At 43.3% G+C, this 17814-nt stretch overlaps 1 protein-coding gene across 1 annotated transcript in view; it reads right to left on the bottom strand.

Annotated features, from left to right (window-relative positions):
• NPHP3 (nephrocystin 3) overlaps positions 1–17814 on the bottom strand; it is a 47854-nt gene that overhangs the window by 12428 nt on the left and 17612 nt on the right. Inside the window, exons 12-20 of the mRNA XM_056857312.1 lie at positions 17641–17784; positions 16464–16561; positions 15533–15635; positions 11360–11442; positions 7398–7536; positions 6281–6445; positions 3746–3843; positions 2497–2619; positions 989–1178 (exon numbers count right to left, since the gene is read on the bottom strand). Of these exons, the coding sequence (XP_056713290.1) occupies positions 989–1178; positions 2497–2619; positions 3746–3843; positions 6281–6445; positions 7398–7536; positions 11360–11442; positions 15533–15635; positions 16464–16561; positions 17641–17784 (1143 nt within the window). The remainder of the gene's footprint in view (positions 1–988; positions 1179–2496; positions 2620–3745; positions 3844–6280; positions 6446–7397; positions 7537–11359; positions 11443–15532; positions 15636–16463; positions 16562–17640; positions 17785–17814) is intronic.

Below are 17814 nucleotides of genomic sequence, written 5' to 3'. Positions count from 1 at the left end.
TGTGGCTCTCGCTTGTAGAGAGCAACCCTGGCAATGACAGAAAGGGAAGACAGCTCTAGCTCCCCTTCTGAATGGTCTGAGGCCGAGGAGGCCCCGCCTGACAAAACTCCAACATGGGAAGGCACGGCCGGCGGTAACATCAAGGGGGTGGACCCCCACAACTTAAAATATAAATTCGGGGACATTAAATCAAATCCGGGGACATTCCGGGGACGGATTTTGTCCGGGGACAGATTTGTAAATCCGGGGACTGTCCCCGGGAAACGGGGACGTCTGGTAACTCTATACTAGAGGGGAGGGGCCATGGCATAGTGGCACAACGTATGCTTTGCAAACAGAAGGTCCCAGGTCCACTCTCTCTCATCTCCAGTTTTTTTTTAAAAGGATCAGGCAGCAGGTGATGTGAAAGACCCTGGAAAGCCTGAGACCCTGGAATGTTGCTGCCAGTCAGAGTAGACAATACCGACCTTGGTAGGCCAATGATTTCACTCAGCCTAAGGCATTTGTGTGTTTTGAACCTCCCCCACCCCCCACAAGCTGTTTGTACATGATGTACATGATCCCATGATTTTAAGCACAACTTTTTTGGGTGGTCAAAGATAATGTCTCCTTCCTTTTTCATCAGCAGAAAAAACTGGTTATATTCAACCCTGTGCATTCCTTCAAATTAATCTCCACTGAAAGGAAAGGGGAGTTTGTTTGTTTTTTAACTGTTGAAAACAAAAACTGCTATCTGATTCTGTACATGGGGAGGGGCCATAGCTTCTGCTTGGCATGCAGAAGGTCCCAGGTTCAACCCCTGGCATCTCCAGTTAAAAGGAATAAGCAAGTAGGTGATGTGAAAGACCTCGGCCTGAGACCCTGGAAAGCCGCTGCTGGTCTGAGTAGACAATACTGACTTTGATGGACCAAGGGTCAGATTCAGTAGAAGGCAGCTTCATATGTTCATGTGTTTAAGGTTTCCAAATGTCCTTGCACCAGCACTCACCTGACTGAGAAGGCCCAGGTCCTTAAGAAACCGTCCCAGAGTCTCATAAATGTCAGCCAGAGAGATCATGCTTTCCTCTTTCTCATAGCTTTTCTCATACAGCTTCAGGGAGCTAAAATACTCTGCTGCCATTGAATTCTTATCTTTCCCCAGAAGCTGCCAGTAGCTCAGCAGTTCAGAAAAATGGCCCCTGTGGGCAACAAAAACAATGAACAAGGAGTACCGAGGAACAAATCCTAATACAAATAAACAACAAAAACCAGACCCTTTCGGAGAGGGTATTACTACCTAACTGGAGAAAGAAGCTCCTACAAAGTATATCATAGGCATTATCTGGCAATTACAAACCAAATTCCAAAGAGCTATATGGTGAGCTTGCCATTCACAGCAGGGCTTTCCGAGCCTCAAGTACAGGTTGCAGTTTCACAAGGGGGGGGGGGGGGGCAGCACGATACATTGGATCTAAGGGAGGTTTTTTTTAGCTTTTGCCTTAAGAATTGTTGGATGAATGGTTCTTCAGGGATGACAATGACTAGTAGAAAGTATCCCTCAGTTTTTAGAGATTCTCAACTTTCATAAGCTATAAGAACATAAGAACATAAGAAAAGCCCTGCTAAATCAGACCAAGGCCATCAGGTCCAGCAGTCTGTTCACACAGTGGCCAGCCAGGTGCCTCTAGGAAGCCCACAAACAAGACGACTGCAGCGGCACCATCCTGCCTGTGTTCCAAAGCACCTAAGGTAATAGGAATGCTCCTCTGATCCTGGAGAGAATAGGTATGCATCATGACTAGTGTCCATTTTAACTAGTAGCCATGAATACCTCTTTCCTGCATGAACATGTCCACTCCCCTCCCAAGTTGGCAGCCATCCCCATATTTTGCGGCAGGGAGTTCCACAACTATGCGTTGGTGAAAAAATACTTCCTTTTATCTGTTTTGAATCTCTAACCCTCCAGCTTCAGCAGATGACCCCGCGTTCTAGTATTATGAGAGAGGGAGAAAAGCTTCTCCCTCTCCACTCTCTCCATACCATGCATAATTTTATGGACCTCTATCATCTCCTCTCAGCCGCCTTCTTTCCAGGCTAAACAGCCCTAAGTGTTTTAACAGCTCCTCATAGGGCAGTTGCTCTAGTCCCCTAATCATCTCAACCATAGAAAAACCCTAATCATCTATCTCAACCATAGAAAAACCCTTCCTTTTGAACATGCTACCTCCTCAGCTTCTGCCTGCAGGCAGAATCACAAATAAATTATCTTACAAGGTCTGGCAGTATACAGTATCTTTACTGTTACAACTTGCTCTGAGCAGCTAAAGTACATAAATAATAGTTACATAACTGTATAAATCAGTGTTTGTCTCTGGTATCCAAATATTTTTGTATTTCTGCGATGTATTTATTTTTTTGTGATTATACCTGAAAGCAGATTCATGAGCTCACTTAGAAACTAATGCTTGCAGACAACACGGACCTGCAAACAAAGCCACAGTCAAGGACTTTCCATACCTTTTATAAAGACTCTGGGATACAAAGAGATTCAAGAGGCACTGGTGTAATCTCTGCTTGTCGCCTTGCTGCTGGAACAGCCAGGGGAGTTCGTCTGCACTTCTCCAAGTCACTCTCTCTTGACTGACAGATTTGGTACAAAAAAGGGAGGGGGGAAATCAACTTCTTTGCAGTAAAGTTGTGGAGCTTAATTTGCAAAAGGCCTCATTTGCATAACACCCATTTAATCAGTGCAGTGAACAGTATGAGATAATTTGGGAACCCGACTACATACAAACTATCACGCGCAACTGAGCATCTCTTTTAGGCATTTTGTTCTAAAACAGCAAAGGAAATGAAGAGCATTTGTCACCTGCAGGCTAGATCTCCTCAAGCATGCTTTAGATCTGGGGGAGAAAGGAAGTGTCCAAATCCAAATTCCCCCAGCTGTGATAATTCACACGGAAGCTGAGGCAAATCACTCCTTTTTTAAATAGCCCCAATTCTACACCCGGAGCCATACTAACCTATCAAATGTGAGGAGTTTAACAATGAAGCTACTGGGATATATGGTCACAGCTCGAAGAAGAAGAAGGAGGTTGGTTTTTATATGCCGATTTTCTTTACCACTTAAGGAAGAATCAAACAAGCTTACAATCACCTTCCCTTCCCCTCACCACAACAGATACCCTGTGAGGCAGGTGGGGCTGAGAGAGAGTGACTAGCCCAAGGTCATCCTGTTGGCTTCATGTGTAGGAGTGGGGAAACAAATCCAGTTCACCAGATTAACCTCCGCCGCTCATGTGGAGGAGTGGGGAATCGAACCCGGTTCTCCAGATCAGAGTCCACTGCTCCAAACCACCGCTCTTAACCACTACACCATACTAGCTCTCCAGCTCCAAGTCATGGCATGTAAATGATTCACCATGGAGAGAACTAACACTGCCAATCAGTTTCGCAGGATGACCTTGAGTTCCAGTATTGTGGGAGAGGGCTTTGCAATTCTATGTGTATGTAGCAGGGGGTTGTACCAGGAGAGAAGGGGCCAAATTTATCTCTTGACCTTGGGGGCAAAAATAACCTGGAGCCAAACCCTGAGGTAACAGCTAAGGTCATCTAGCAAGTTCATGGCTGAGGTGACATTTGAAGGGAGGAATTCCTGGTTCACAGTCTCTTTGCAGCTATGAGAAATGTAAGTTAGCTATCACAGTTAAGTATAAGTAATATTAGTTATATCATTTGCTTTTTTCTCACATCCTGGAAATTTTACCTGAGCTGCCTGGTGAAGTAGTCGATCAGTTTTTCTCTGCAGGAAGCAAAAGCATCGTGACCTTCTTCCATGAATTCCAGCTTTACCATTTCCCAAGCCTAAAAAAAAGGACAGTTGCTGCATAAATTATAATCTTTTAAAAATTAGCATATCACATCAGATGCTCCACAAATCACACCAGACGGGAAACAAAAAAAAAAATACAGTATCATGCAACACAAAGCTTGAAGCCTTTGGCTCCTGAAACAAGTATCTAATGAGGAATTCAACCTGAAAACCTGTGAAGATTTTATGTGGGAATACTGTTAAAATGCCTTGGTTGAGCCTTAATGCCAAACAGGGCAGTAACTGGGGAGGGGAGCGAGGAAGGCAGCCGCCGACCCTGCGGCATGCAGAGAGTGCAGCAGAACTGCCTCTTCTACCCAGCACAGAGGCACCTACAGGATAGGCCCGTGTTGGTGAACCTATGGCATGCATGCCGCAACTGGCACACCGAGCCCTCTCTGCGGGCACGCGCAGATCCGTCGTGTCTGCCTAGGGCTGTGCCGTTGTCGTGGTGAGGGTGGTGCTCCTTCTCCCCAAGCCTGCGCTGGCACCCTCCCTCTCCTTGCACCCGGGGCAAGCCCCTCCTTCTCTCTCAGCTGAGCTGCTGCATCTCAGCTGTTTGTCGGGGCCCCGCCCGTCTTCAGTTTAGACCGGGAAAGCTGTGGCCGAGCACCTTGCCACGCCCCGGGGCCCCCTAAGGTCTTCAGTTTGTCTGGGGCCCCGACCGTCTAAAAAAGCATTTAGAAAATTCTACAACATTTGCAGACAATCCTACAAGCCATCAGGAAATCTACAAGGAATTTTCTAGCATTGTAGCAGCTGCAAAGGTGAATTTTAGTAACAGATTTTTACAGTTCCGTAAGATGGAGATAACCCTGTGTTTTCTTACTTCTCCAGATAAAGCCAAATTTAAACTTGATCTTTCCTGCCTACACTGGTTAGATTTAGAAAATCTGGAAATGGAGCTAATAGAATTTCAAGAAAGCTCTATCTGGAAAAATAAATTCTATGACCTGCGTGAAATACTTGAGAAGATAGAAGGGATGACAAAAGACAGGGCAGTTAGTTCTGAAAATGAAATCCTTAAAGTGTGGAATTCTCTGCCAAATAATTTTAAGTCAATGAAAGCACTTGGGATTGCTTTCCTTACTTTGTTTGGATCATCTTATGCTTGTGAGCAGCTGTTTTCAGCTGTGAATTATATCAAATCTGACACCAGAAAAAGGCTAACAGATGACCTGAGTGCTGCATGTGTTGCTCTCAAACTTACAAAGTATGAGCCAAGGGTAGACAAATTATCAGCATGCACACAACAGCAAAAATCACATTAATTGTTCAAAAAAATTGACAATGTCCTCAAAGATGTCACAAAAATGGTGAATTACATCATGGCTCATGCTCTGAATTGTCGACAGTTTCCAGCACTTCTTGAGGAGGTTCAGGCACAGTATAATTGTTTACTTATGTACAATAATGTCCTGTGGCTGAGCAGAGGACGAGTCCTGGAGAGATGCATGCCAAATGCAAACTTTTACCTTTCAATAAAAAGTTGTTTGTATCATTGAAAGCTCTGTTATTATGTTTTTCTTTTAACACAAAATATATGAATGTATGAGTTGTTTTTTCTAAACTAAAACCCCAGTATTCAGGTTAAATTGCTGTATTGGCACTTGGCGATAAATAAGTGGGTTTTGGGTTGCAGTTTGGGCACTCGGTCTCTAAAAGGTTCGCCATCACTGGGATAGGCCATTCTGCTGCCCTCTCTGCATGCCACAGGGACAGCAGTTACCCTCCTTGACCTCCCCACTCCCCAGTTACGGCCCTGATGCCAAACCATGATATTACTCTGTATGAGAAAGGCCTTTCATGCAGGGACGTTTCCTCATGGTCACCCCCGCCTACTGCTTTGGGACTTCCTTTTGATTATGCGTGCCTTTTCTAACAGTCAGAGGTGGCCTCACTCTCCCCGCACATTTTGCCCATGTTTTCCAGATGCTGTATTAGCCAGAATCTGAAAATGCAGGCAAAATGTGTGTGTGTGGGGGGGGGGGGGAGCGAGGCGACCTCTGATGGTCGGAAAAGGCATGCATCATCAAAAAGAAGCCCTGAAGCAATTGGTGGGGGTGACCACAGGAAAACAACCCTGCATAAAAAGCGAAAGTCTCTAAGGATCACTCCCCCTCTTACCACCTTCTCCTGAGCGAATTAATCCGTGGATTCTGGTGGCAAAGTAAAGTACTGCACAACTTCCAGGGTCCTTAAAGGCTTGTTCACATTGGGTCACACAATGTTTGTCATTATATATGAACCTTGTGTGTGTGTGTGTTCTATTTCCCACCCATATTGTGGCAACAGTTTCGCTTCTTCAGAACACGAACTTTACGATGTAAGAAATGGCAGAGATCTGAACAGATTTTGTAGAGTTCTATTTGAAAATGAGCAGAAACTGCCAGAGGACCAACTCAATAGCGTCGGTGCAGAGAATCTTACCTGCAGGTGACAAAACTTCAACAAGCCACAACCGTATGTTAAAAAGCACATCTTGTGCAGACTGTGAACTACCGAGGCTAGCACTGCCCAGGAGAGCTCAGGACAGAGTTCCATCAGTTCTGATTCACTCACTCCATTGTGGCTGATGCTGATAAGGCAAAGAATCTGCACAACAAACAAGTGTGGAAAACAAGTTAACATTATCATCAGTTGCTTCCTTAATCAGCCTTGCGAACACCAAAACAAATACGGTCACTAAGAATACAATTAATAACAACAGCAACAACAAAATCTGTCTATACGTCAAGAAAAAGCTGCATGTTGTTCTAATATTATTTTTCTTCATGGGTCCTCCCTTTGACCCCCAGAAAAAGTTCCTACAGGAGGCTGGAATCTTGAATAAAAGTCTGACCGGGGGCAAAGAGAACAGCAAAAATCACAACCCACTAGGATACACCTCCAAGAGCACATGTAGGAACATCTGAGGCACATTTCTAGGATTATTGTTGCAATGGAAAAGGAAGTCATGATAGAAGCTAAATGTAGTTTTTGGAACATATCTGTTTTTCTTTGAGAACTGCAAATTAGATACTGACAATCTATATGAAGCAGAACACCCTGACAGTTCAAGAAATGGCATCAGTTGCACATTAAATCCTCTAGCCTAGCCCTCTCCTCAAAACAACTCAAGGTGTCTACAATAAAGTCTAAGTTGCACCCAACCAACCAGTTTTAAATTCCAACAAACTTTCCACGCCAGTTAAGAAATTCTATCACATTTTTATCCCACCCTTCCTCCAAGCTTCATGCTTGATTGGGGTTTGAACCCAGAAGTCCCAAGTCCTAGTCATTCACTACACTGGATTTCACACACTGCTTCACAGGAAGCTCTTTGGAGCTAGTGTGCACCACCACACCGGAGCAACCTCTAGTGAATCTGCTACAAGGGACCTGCACATGGAACATTGTGCAGGTCAAATATAGACCATGTGGTTGGACTTGGCCTAGATGCTTATTAGCTATTTACCAGTCTCTCTTTTTTATCTGAAGGTTGAAAACTCCCACCCATGAAAGTATACACATTTCTCCCAGCAGCTACATCAGGCTTTGTTCTTGCCTCTTTCAGGAGGTCTTTGTCTTTCTCGCTTTTCAAAGATTCTTGAATGGATTTCAGAACTAGTTTGTACAGCGACACCGTGTCTTGGCACAGGAAACACTTCTGTAAGATTATGTCAATGTTTTCTATGCTTCCAGCACTGTGGGGGAGAAAAGGAAAAAAATTAAACACTTGAAATGTCACCTGAAGCTAACCTTAAAAAAAAAAAAAAAAAACATGGGTGATGACTGCCCTTATTACCATTCATTTCAAGAATGACTCAGCGCTTGTACATTTAAAGCCCAAATTCCTTAATGCTTGAAAACAACTGCTGATGTATGCAAAATGCTGTTATGGAGAGGGGGAGAGGAGACGAAAACAAAAACATGACATTTAGGCAAACTGAGTGGTACGTTTATCTTATAAACCCCATGGGCCTTAACATTTTATGCAGCACGACAAGAAGTGTAAAAGCCTCCAGGTTTTGTTTTTAAAAGAACCCTGCAAAGAAGACACAGTTTAACTGTTTATAAAACGAATTAAAGTTACTAGCACAAAAGTGCTTTGAGCAAGGTAGGCATAGGAACTGCTCAAATTGAGGGAATCCCTGCTCATAAGAGCCCCGTGGCGCAGAGTGGTGAGCTGCAGTACTGCAGTCCAAGCTCTGCTCACAACCTGAGTTCAATCCCAACGGAAGTCGGTTTCAGGTAGCCGGCTCAAGGTTGACTCAGCCTTCCATCCTTCCGAGGTCAGTAAAAAGAGTACCCAACTTGCTGGGAGTAAAGGGAAGATGACTGGGGAAGGCACTGGCAAACCACCCCGCAAACAAAGTCTGCCTTGGAAACATCGGGATGTGACATCACCCCATGGGTCAGTAATGACCCGGTGGTTGCACAGGGGACTACCTTTACCTTATGGCCTTTACAAAAACCAACAGGTCTTAAAATCCACGTAACACATTGAGGATTTGCTTGCTGGTAAAGTGAAAACAGACCGTTAAGCATTCTGGACCTAGTTCAGCTTGCTGGGGGTAAAGGGAAGATGACTGGGGAAGGCAATGGCAAACCACCCCGTAAAGCAAAGTCTGCCTAGTAAACGTCGGTGTGACGGAAGGAGGGTTAAACAGAGAGACTTGGTAACCCGTCAGCCAATAGGTCAGTTGGGATGTGACGTCACCCCATGGGTCAGGAATGACCCGGTGCTTGCACCATTTTACCATTTTTTACCAGCTCATATCACACTCAAAATGAGAACAGTCCATAAACTTTTGTGTGATGAATGTTTTATAAGCTTGATCCATGAGCCCTGTTACCATCTGACTGACTGCTTTGAATAGGGTTACAATCGCAGTGCCAGCATCTGGGCTAGGCCAATGGAGTATGATTGATATCGCAACCCCCTTGTGCGATAGCACCGGTGTAGACTGTTAGGCAGGCAGCAGCTGCCACTATAGAACACAGCACGGTGGCGTCACACAGATGGCCTGCGCTGGGGCAAGTTGGAAGCTGGATTAGGGACAAAAAAAATGTTACTTTCCATGCCAGGTTGTTGATTTTTTTAAAAAACAGTTATGGGGTATCATTCAGATCCCATTAAACCCAACGGCAAAACTCACACCAATTGTAAGGGATTGGATTCCACCATCACAAATGTCACTGTTTTGAGACTCACATCTGGCAGACTGGTCCTGTGAGTCAAAGGATCTTAAAGCCAAGGTCCCATTCAGGGGGCAGGCCAGGCAAGAAAGAACCAAAAAGACAGAATCTTTACACTACCCAGTATCACTGCCACCTGCCCTTTTATTATCCAGCCAGCTAGAGACCAAGGGTCTAAGAACAAGGAAGTCACCATTGCAAGGTGGGACACTTACAAGATGAGTTCCAGAAAGCAATTACTCTGGTAGCCGTAGCCAATATGGGCTAAAGTACTGGATTCAGATTGAAGCCCCAAAGCCCAAGAACACCACAAAATATAAGTAAAGTGATCTATTATAAAATTGTGTAGGAATGTGCAATAAAAGAACAGTGAACACGGAGGATAAAAATAACAAGGCTATACATCTAAGCTAAGCACATTTACATGCATTGGTTCAAGATCCAGATGTTATACAACAAGACTGAGTTCAATCGGGTTTCAAAATCCAAACTCCAAGACAAGGGTTCTGATCAGTATGACCCACACAGAATCAAGAACTGTCCCAACGTCAGATGTAATTAAAAACTAGAATGAAAGATCTTTCCTTTATGCTCAACAACCTGTGTTGGCCTGATTCTAGTTAACCAATCAAATGTATAGCAAACGATATAACTTGACCAATCAGGTATATTGCTAACTAGGTGACTCAACCAATCAGGTGAGTTTGCCAATTAAACCAAATGCTGTGCAGCCACATCAATTCCAATTAAGCAAACACCTTCTCCCACTCATGAGCTCGGGAACTAACCAGGTGGAATGTACCCTCTCAAAATCTTGCAGCTGTGAAACTGCCCAGCCTAATGGTCTGACTGGCACCTGGGTTGCCTCCCAGCTCCCTTATCTGACTCTTTGAAGCTACAACTTCTCAGAAAGAGAACCTACCATGATTTTTAACTAGGCCTCAGCCTGAACCATTGTTTGAATTGAACAAGAAAGTGCTTAAAGGGACCAGTTTCTTGACACTGTGGAACCCTATCCAAGGAGCATTTATATAGCCACTCTCATCTGACCATAGCCTCCACCTTAAAGACAGGAGTTAGGATGCATATGTGTGGGAAAATAACAACAGAAATGGCCTTCACCAGCACAGCATGGCCTTCTTAAATGAAGAAGAAGAGTTGGTTTTTATATGCCAACTTTCTCTTCCACTTAAGGAAGACTCAAACCGGCTTACAACTGCCTTCCCTTCCCCTCCCCACGACAGACACCCTGTGAGGTAGGTGAGAGAGCTCTAAGAGAGATGTCACTAGCCCAAGGTCACCCAGCTGGCTTCATGTGTAGGAGTGGGGAAACCAATTCAGTTCACCAGATTAGCCTCCACTGCTCATGTGTAGAAGTGGGGAATCAAACCCAGTTCTCCAGATCCATCGCTCTTAACCACTACACCACGCTGGCTTTAATAAAGGTTCATTAAAGGTAAAGGTAGTCCCCTGTGCAAGCACCAGGTCATAACTGACCCATGGGGTGACATCATATCACAGTGTTTACTAGGCAGACTATGCTTACAGGGTGGTTTGCCCTTGCCTTCCCCAATCATCTACACTTTACCCCCAGCAAGCTGGGTACTCATTTTACCAACCTTGGTAGAATGGAAGGCTGAGTCAACCTTGAGCCGGCTACCTGAAACTGACTTCTTTCAGGATTGAACTCAGGTTGTGAGTGAAGCTTTTGACTGCAGTACTGCAGCTTACCACTCTGAGCCACGAGGCTCTTCCAAAAGGTTCATTAGCCAACCTTAAAGGTAAAGGTGGTCCCCTGTGCAAGCACGGGGTCATTCCTGAGCCATGGGGTGACGTCACATCCCGGCGTTTACTAGGCAGACTTTGTTTACGACAGTGGTTCCCAAAGTGGGCAGTACCACCCCCTGGGGGGCAGTGGGGTTACCTAAAGGGGCACTAAGAGGCAAGGGGGCAGCAGGGGGGCACTAGAGGTGGGCCCCTTCAACTGTGTTGTTGGATAGGGTAGGAGGCACTGGGGTTGGGTTTGTAGAACCAAGAGGACGGTGGCCTGAAAAGTTTGGGAACCTCTGGTTTATAGGGTGGTTTGCCAGTGCCTTCCCCAGTCATCTTCCTTTTACCCCCAGCAAGCTGGGTACTTAAGCATAGTTATATCCCTCTAAGCCTTCAATGGACTTAGAAAGGTGTGACTCTTCTTAGATTTGCATTGTATGTCACCAACAAGTAACCATTATTCCATGGAAGAACTTTAGGATGTTTTAGCTTTTTAACCCATAATAATTATTTGCAAATACATAGATACAAATTGCAAAAAAATGTCTTTGAACTTACCCAGCCAACATTCTAGCCAAAAGAGTGACATACAGAGCATTGCAAGTTGTACTAGAATGACAATGTTTTTCAAGCTTCTTCTCCTAGAATGTGAAATTAAATATTTTATAGAGCGAAAAACTGGACACAAAATATATAGGTTGAAATATAATTCAAAAACACAGAAGCAGAGAAGTATGAAATGCCTTCAGAACCATGCAATGCATAGGACAGACTTGTTTCAAAACTATTAATTATAAAAGAGAGAGAAGGATGTCAGGAATCATCATTCCAGAAAATGTGAAGTCAGATATCCCCATACATGCTCAGAACATTTCACATTAGGTAAAAAAAAAATCTGATAAGTGTATACTGAAGAACTACTTGCACAGGATACATCATTTATTTATACTACTGTAAGTACAAAAATTCCCCCTTCTGGATGCACACCTTAACGTGGTGAGGGGGGTTGTGTGTGTCAGGGAAGCTGAGAGCAATACCGTAAGGGGTCTAGACTCTATCAAGAGACTAAACTCCTAGCGGAGTCACTCAAGACGGAATGGTCACAGATGACACCAGACAAAGATGCATCCATCCCCTTAAGGGATCAATGGCCACATCCGCAGAAGAAAACAGGCAGTTCCAATGGGGATGGGGGCAGAGGAATCCCTGAAGGTTAGCTACTTGGCAGCAGCAGTAGTGGAAGGTGACACTGGCGGAGGATCTTTCGTAGACAACGGCAGTGCCACTATGGCTAACCCTGGTTAGTACTGCGCAGAAGAAGGCACTGGTAAACCACTTCTGACCAACCTTTACCTTGAAAACCCTATGATGAGACAATCCAAAATGAAAAAAGATATAGTGCTGGAAGATGGGACCCCCAGGTCGGTTGGCACTCAATCTGCTACTGGGGTAGAGCAGAGGACAAGTACAAGTAGCGCTGTTCTTAATGATGCGATTGGACTAAAGCCGAAAGGACATTCAGTGGTTGACATGAATAGATGCAAAAGGAAAGTCCGAAGCTGTTCGACACATATAATAGGAACATGGAATGTGAGAAGCATGAATCAGGGTAAGCTTGAAATTGTTAAACAAGAAATGGAATGTATGGACATTTCAGTCCTGGGAGTAAGTGAATTAAAGTGGACTGGATTAGGACATTTTCAATCAGAAAATTACAAAGTGTTTTATTCAGGGAATGACAAAAAGAGAAGAAACTGAGTTGCTTTAATGGTGAAGCAAGATGTAGCAAAGGCAGTCAGGAGCTATAATGCGAAGTCTGACCGAATAATATCAATCAGACTTCAGCGAAAGCCTATCAACATAAGCATCATTCAAGTTTATGCCCCAACTACAGATGCTGATGAGGAAGAAATTGAAAGTTTTTATGCCAGTGTTCAGGAAGAAATTGATCACACACCTAAACAAGATATGCTGATAATCATAGGTGATTGGAACGCAAAAGTAGGAAACAAAGCAGAATCAAATGTTGTTGGAGGATTTGGACTAGGAGCATGGAATGAAGCAGGAGAACGCCTCGTAGAATTCTGTGAAGACAACAATCTGTTCATTGCAAACACATGTTTCAGGCAACCACATATTCGTATACATGGACATCACCAGACGGCCAGTATAGAAATCAAATAGATTATATAATTGAAAGCAGAAGATGGAGAAGCTCTATTCTCTTGGCCAAAACACGACCAGGAGCCGACTGCGGTACAGATCATGAATTGTTAATATCAAAAATCAAGATAAAGCTTAAGAAAAATACCAAAACATTCATAGCACCAAAATACAATCTAAGCAATATTCCGGAAGAGTTTAAAGACCATGCAAGGAACAGATTTGCATTACTGAGTTCAAGTGAATGTAAACCTGAAGAACTGTGGGTGGAAACTAGAGATATTATCAAGGAAGAAAGTGCAAAGACTATTCCTGTAGCCAAAAGAAAAGAAAAACCTCAATGGATGTCTGAGGAAACTCTTAAAATTGCCAGAGATAGACGAGAAGCAAAAGTAGAAGGTGACAGAAATAGAATCAAATGTCTAAGTGCAACGTTCCAGCGACTCGCACGTAGAGACAAAGAGACCTATTATAATAACCAGTGTAAAGAAATAGAAGAGAACAACAAAAAAGGAAGAACAAGAGATCTGTTCCACAAGATCCAAGAAATCAAAGGGAAATTTAAAGCACGATTAGGCATGCTGAAAGATCAGAATGGAAATACATTAACTGAACAGGACAAAATAAAGAAAAGTTGGGAACAATACACTGAAGAACTATACAGAAGAGATGAAAGGATAAAAGATTCTTTCCAAGAAGAATCTTTTGAAGAAGAACCTACAGTTTTAGAAAGTGAAGTGAAAGCTGCATTGAGAGCAATCGGGAGAAACAAATCACCAGGAGCAGATGGGATATCAATAGAGATATTCCAAGCCACAGAAACGGAGTCCATCAAAATCTTGACAAGAATATGCCAACAGATATGGAAAACAAAACAATGGCCCACAGACTGGAAACGATCCATTTACATTCCAATTCCCAAGAAAGGAGACATCAAAGATTGCAGCAACTCTCGGATCATTGCATTAATTTCTCATGCAAGTAAAGTAATGCTCAAAATCTTACAGCAAAGGCTGTTACCATATATGGAACGAGAAATGCCTGGTGTTTAAGCTGGTTTCAGAAAAGGAAGAGGCACTAGAGATCATATTGCAAATATACGCTGGTTACTGGAGCATACGAGAGAATTTCAGAAGAAAATCAGCTTGTGTTTCATAGATTACAGCAAAGCTTTTGACTGTGTGGATCATGAAAAGCTACGGCTGGTTTTAAAGGAAATGGGTATGCCACTACATCTGATCGTTTTGATGCGCAACCTGTACTCTGGACAAGAGGCCACAGTTAGAACAGAATATGGAGAAACTGAATGGTTTCCAATTGGCAAAGGTGTCAGACAAGGATGTATTTTATCTCCCTATCTCTTCAATCTATATGCAGAACAATAATTAGGAAAGCTGAATTAGATTTAGATGAAGGTGGGGTGAAAATTGGAGGGAGGAACATTAATAATTTGAGATATGCTGATGACACTACATTATTGGCAGAAAATAGTGAAGATTTGAAACAACTACTGCTGAAAGTTAAAAGAGAAAGTGCCAAAGCAGGACTACAGCTGAACATCAAGAAAACAAAAGTAATGACTACAGGAGAATTACACAACTTTAAGGTTGACAATGAGGAAATTGAAATTGTTCAAGACTTTCTATTCCTTGGCTCCACCATCAACCAAAAGGGAGACTGCAGCTAAGAAATCAGAAGGAGATTGAGACTGGGAAGGGCTGCCATGAAGGAGCTAGAAAATATTTTGAAGTGTAAGGATGTGTCACTGGCCACCAAGACTAGATTAATTCATGCCATCGTATTCCCTATTACTATGTATGGGTGTGAAAGCTGGACAGTGAAGAAAGCTGATAGGAAGAAAATAGATTCCTTTGAAATGTGGTGTTGGAGGAGAGTGTTACGGATTCCGTGGACTGCCAAAAAAACAAATCAGTGGGTTATAGATCAAATCAAGCCTGAACTGACCCTAGAAGCTAAAATGACTAAACTGAGGCTGTCATATTTTGGTCACGTCATGAGACGACAAGAGTCACTGGAAAAGACAGTCATGCTAGGAAAAGTTGAGGGCAGCAGGAAAAGAGGAAGACCCAACAGGAGATGGATTGACTCAATAAAGGAAGCCACAGCCTTCAATTTGCAAGATCTGAGCAAGGCTGTCAAGGATAGGACATTTTGGAGGACTTTCATTCATACAGGGTCGCCATGAGTCGGATTTGGTCAGTTGATATTTTCTAGTTTCCTCCTACTCCAGCTACTGATAGGCAACTTTAAAAGCTTAAGTCCAAAGTTAAAAATCCAGAGAAGAACCAAGCACACTAAGTTATTGGAAAACCAACAGTACAAGAACACAACCTGTTGGATTTCATTGACATTTCTGTGCATAACAGATGATGCCTCTTGAGAGCTTGTTAATTTATCAAAATGTTTCCAATTTCAAAGTATTTGAAAGATATTTTATTTAATGCATTAAAATTCAGTTAAGCTTGGTCTCACTAGGGCAGTCTGTGAAGGCCTATGGCCACATACAAATAAATTCTACTCACTCACTAGGGCAGCCTGCCACAATACCTGGTCGTTAGTCAGCTTCAGATTTGCAAAGCTGCATTCTTCATTAATGAGAGATTTCACATCCATTATACTTAACGGATCAAGATGAAGAGTCGGCCAAAGCCTTACCAGTGAGAGAATGGAAAATTATTTTCATAGCTAGCATATGTAAAGTGCAGATTTGAATATAACAGAATTTTTAAAAAGACCTTAATGTAGAACTTTGAAACCTATACTCTTGTCCTGAATTGCAACTTCTTTAGTCAATATTATATCAGACTGAAAGTCCATTTGAACATGCACTAAAGAATTATGCACAGTACAATATGCAGTATAACCTAGCAGCAAAGGAGTCTCAAAGCAGCTTACTATCATCTCCCCTTCCCCCTCCCCAAATGGCACCTTGTGAGGTAGGTGGGGCTGAGAGATGTCTGAGAGAACTGTGACTAGCCCAATGTCGCCCAGCAGGCTTCATGTGGAGGAGTGAGGAATTGAACCTGGTACTCCAGATTAGAGTTCACCGCTCTTAACCACTACGCTACAGTGGCTCTCACCATGGTGTTACCTGTCTGGTTATTGCTAAGATAATAGAAACACTTCAGTGCCAAGGCATGTAAGGGATTCCCATGCTGCACACAAACAATGAATTCCCTCTCTCAAGAACTGGTCATTTCCATACTCACTGTGACCCAAGAAAGCTCATACCCTGCCAGAAATAGTCTTTAAGGTGCTACTGGACTCATGCTCTTTTCTACTGCTACAGACAGACTATCATGGCTACACATCGTGATCTAACCACATTGTATGGGTTAGAGTGAATATAATGCTATAGATTAACCTGGCAGAATATTAACTATTTTGTGGTCCTTCTTCTTAAGGGTGCTCTCTGTGCCTTATCCTGCCAACTAAAGCAGTTTTATCAGACTTTACAGAATCTCCCAATTAAACTCACCTCCATGCTTGTGGGCACGTCTCAACATTCACGGATACGACAACCCTGACATTCACAGGCAGAGGGTCGATCAGCCACTTCATGTGCTTTTCGGCTTGCTGAGAAACAAGAAGTTAACCCCCGAATTCAGAACTACTTAACATGCGAAAACACCACCAAAATCCCACAGAAAAGTATGCATGGGTACTTTCACTCAAGTTTGCCCCTGTCTGCCTCGGTTGTTCCTTGGAGTTGTGCATGAGTTTTCCATCCATTAGAGATGACCTGGCACAAATCCAGGAACTTCCCGTCCCTCTATTAACCCAGTTCTTCAGTCTCTTCTGAGATCAGCCTGGATGAAATTGCCATGCATAAGGCAAAGTGCGGGACAAGGAAGCTTGGGGGAGGTACATTTATCTCACAAAAAAGAACTACAGCCAATTACAAAGCAGCATATCAAGGTGCGGGGATTCAAATGCTTCCTACTTCCTGGGAGTTCTTTTTGAGAAGAGAGGCATTTAGAAACGAGGCTTGGGTTTCTCCCCCGCCCCTCTCATTTCTTTCAGGGAGCTCCGTTTTGTTTTTGGTTTTTAAAATGCTTTTTGACCCAGCACTTGGGTTTCTGGCAGGGGGGACTTCTAAGCACTACGGTCAATTACAAAGTGGCATTTCAAGGGGTGGGGACTCAAAAGCTTCTTGTTTTGAGCTTGAAGACTGCTGGTGCATAGCTTCACGAGAAATGTGGGACCAGCAAGCAATGAACCTCAGGTAAAACTCCCATGCATAAGCGACCAAAGACTATCTTCACACCCCAGATCTTTTCAGCTGCCTCCGTAAGACACAGTGGCTATGACTCAAAGGGCTGCAAACATCCTGTTTTCCTACTCTCCCACAGCACATGTGTGTGAACCCATGGAAGCATGAATCTAAACCTGCAGGCCTCTGGTTGTGGGGACTCAGTTTCCCCGTATTTCAGCATCCGGGTGTAATCTGCTTTCCTACCTCCCAGGTTCAACTAAAAACCTTAACTGATTTTGACTGACCTCACTTGTCTGTTTCATAGATCACACAGCACCACATACCTAGCTGGTGCATAGTCAGTGTTATGTAGTCCTATATATGAGAAGTTTAAATAGCAAAACAATTAACAAATACTAATAATTCCATGAAATATAAAAACCAAGTGTGCAAATGTTACCTGGATTCGGTCAATAGAGTCAATAATTATTATAATGCTGCCCTGGTGGTGAGCGGAAAGTTTCTCCAGCCAACGAGGAAATTCTTCTAATAGTTTCGCTGGATCCAGTGTCACAGGTGAGACTGACCAGGAATGCTGCATGAGCTGCAAAATAGTTAATATGATCAAAAAGGT

Source organism: Euleptes europaea, chromosome 11 (genome assembly GCF_029931775.1).
Source record: "Euleptes europaea isolate rEulEur1 chromosome 11, rEulEur1.hap1, whole genome shotgun sequence".
NCBI lineage: Eukaryota > Metazoa > Chordata > Lepidosauria > Squamata > Sphaerodactylidae > Euleptes > Euleptes europaea.
Note: the sequence above shows the minus strand (reverse complement) of the source record. Positions and strands in the feature narration are given on the sequence as shown.